This window comes from Eleutherodactylus coqui, chromosome 2 (assembly GCF_035609145.1).
Source record: "Eleutherodactylus coqui strain aEleCoq1 chromosome 2, aEleCoq1.hap1, whole genome shotgun sequence".
Classification (NCBI taxonomy): Eukaryota; Metazoa; Chordata; class Amphibia; order Anura; family Eleutherodactylidae; genus Eleutherodactylus; species Eleutherodactylus coqui.
Genome location: NC_089838.1, coordinates 258,622,887 through 258,624,926, shown reverse-complemented (window position 1 = coordinate 258,624,926; position 2,040 = coordinate 258,622,887). Strand labels below are relative to the sequence as shown.

At 45.5% G+C, this 2,040-nt stretch overlaps 1 protein-coding gene across 1 annotated transcript; it reads left to right on the top strand.

Annotated features, from left to right (window-relative positions):
• The first annotated feature begins 274 nt into the window (after positions 1–274).
• LOC136610146 (tigger transposable element-derived protein 1-like) lies at positions 275–1,633 on the top strand. Its single transcript, XM_066589395.1, has one exon. The coding sequence runs from the start codon at positions 275–277 to the stop codon at positions 1,631–1,633; it is 1,359 nt and encodes a 452-aa protein (XP_066445492.1).
• The last annotated feature ends 407 nt before the right edge of the window (positions 1,634–2,040 follow it).

The following is a 2,040-nucleotide window of genomic DNA, read 5'->3' as shown; positions in this document are numbered from 1 at the left end:
TCGGTACATACGAACAAGGTCGTTCTCAAGCGCCAAAGGCTAATTCGCTTGATGGCCGAGTGGTGGCAGCAGCGAGCAGGAGCAGCGGCTGCCGTAAACAGTAGCTCTCTCTTACTGTACCCACGTGGTTTCAGTACAACGGGTGTTGAGAATTCTAAACATGTCGGGTGCCAAGCGCAAAAGCAGAGGTGATGCAGGTATTTCTAAGAAACGCCAGGTCATCACAATGGAAACAAAGGTTGACATCATATAAAGAGTGGAGCGTGGTGAGAAGATGTCTGATGTTGCACGCTCATACCAGATGAATTGTTCTACCATCGGTACCATTCTCAAGAACAAGGATAGGATCATGGAACATGTGAGAAGGTCAGTGCCTATGCACTCTACTATTATTAGTAAGAAACATGGAAAAGTGATAGAAGAACTTGAAAATCTTCTGAGCATTTGGAAGGAGGATTGTCATCAGAAAAGAAAGCCACTAAGCTTAATACTGATTCAAGAGAAGGCTTTAAGTCTTTTTGAAGATGTAAAGACAAAATATGGGGAAGAAGCAGCAGATGTGACCTTTACTGCAAGTCATGTGTGGTTTAACCGCTTCAAGGCACGTAATAACTTCCATAACATAAAGGTGACTGGAGAGGCGGCAAGTGCAGATACGGTAGCAGCCCAGGAGTTCCCCGCTACACTTAAGGAAGTTATCAAAGAAGGTGCGTTTTCACCTCAGCAAATATTTAATGTTGACGAAACAGGCCTTTATTGGAAAAAGATGCCAGACAGAACCTACATCAGTAAGGAAGATAAGTGTATGCCTGGCTTCAAACCCGCAAAGGACAGACTAACGCTCCTGCTTGGCGGTAATACCGCAGGAGATATGAAGATCAAGCCATTGCATTATGCTGAAAACCCAAGAGCCCTGAAAAATATAGCTAAGGCCTCACTTCCTGTTGTGTGGAAGAGTAACCAAAAAGCCTGGGTAACTCTTGCTATGTTTCAAGACTGGTTTTATCACCATTTCATCCCCGAGGTTGAACGGTACTGCCGGAATAAGAACATTCCCTTCAACATTCTTCTCCTTTTAGATAATGCACTGGGCCACCCTTTCCTGGATGACTTTCATGCAAATGTGAAGATAGTTTTCCTGCCATCCAACACTACCTCCCTACTCCAGCCGATGGACCAGGGGGCCATTGCAACCTTCAAGAAATACTATCTCCGTTGCACGTTTCGTCAGGCACTGAAGGCAACTGAGGGTGATTCTGGGATGACATTGCATGAATTTTGGAAGAACTTCACTATCTTTAATGCCGTAAAGAACATTGATGCTTCATGGCGTAAAATTACCACAGCCACCATGAATGGGGTTTGGAAGAAACTGTTCCCCATGTTTGTCCACGACTCCCCTAGTTTAGCGAAGCTACAGGCAGAGGAACAAAATGTAGTCGACAACTTAGTGAGCATCAGCGAGAAGCTTGACCTTGATCTTGAGGAACAGGACTTCCATAAATATTTTGCTGTGTACAATCAGGAGCTAACAAATGAAGATCTCATGGAACTGGAAAACCAGAGGAAGGAGGAAGAAAAGAGGACGAACTGGAAGTGGAACCAGCACCGAACCATTTCCAGACCAAGATGATGGCAAAGGCATTTCAGATGATTGAAGACACTCTGGCACTCTTTGAATCACAGGACCCAAATGTGGAATGGTACACCAGGGTTGCAGCATCTGTCCACGATGCACTTCATTGCTACCGGGCCATATACGATGAGAAAAAGGCGGCCACCACCCAGGCATCCTTAGACCAGTTCTTTAGGAGAATGGAAAGATGCGATGAGTCTCATCATGACCCTGAACCAGTGCCATCGATGTCAGGTGTTACAGCATCCACACCAACATCTTCTCACCCTCCCTCTAATGTTGACGTCCCATTACCACTGAGTGCTGATGATTCATTCTCTCCAATTGTTGATGCATCATTGTCTCCCATTTCTGCTGCTCCACCATCGCCCAACGTCTCTTCCACTTCCAGTCAGTAATTTCCC

Coding starts and splice junctions, on each gene's coding strand:
- LOC136610146 (XM_066589395.1), top strand. CDS start 275: ATGTCTGATGTTGCACGCTCATACCAGATGAATTGTTCTACCATCGGT.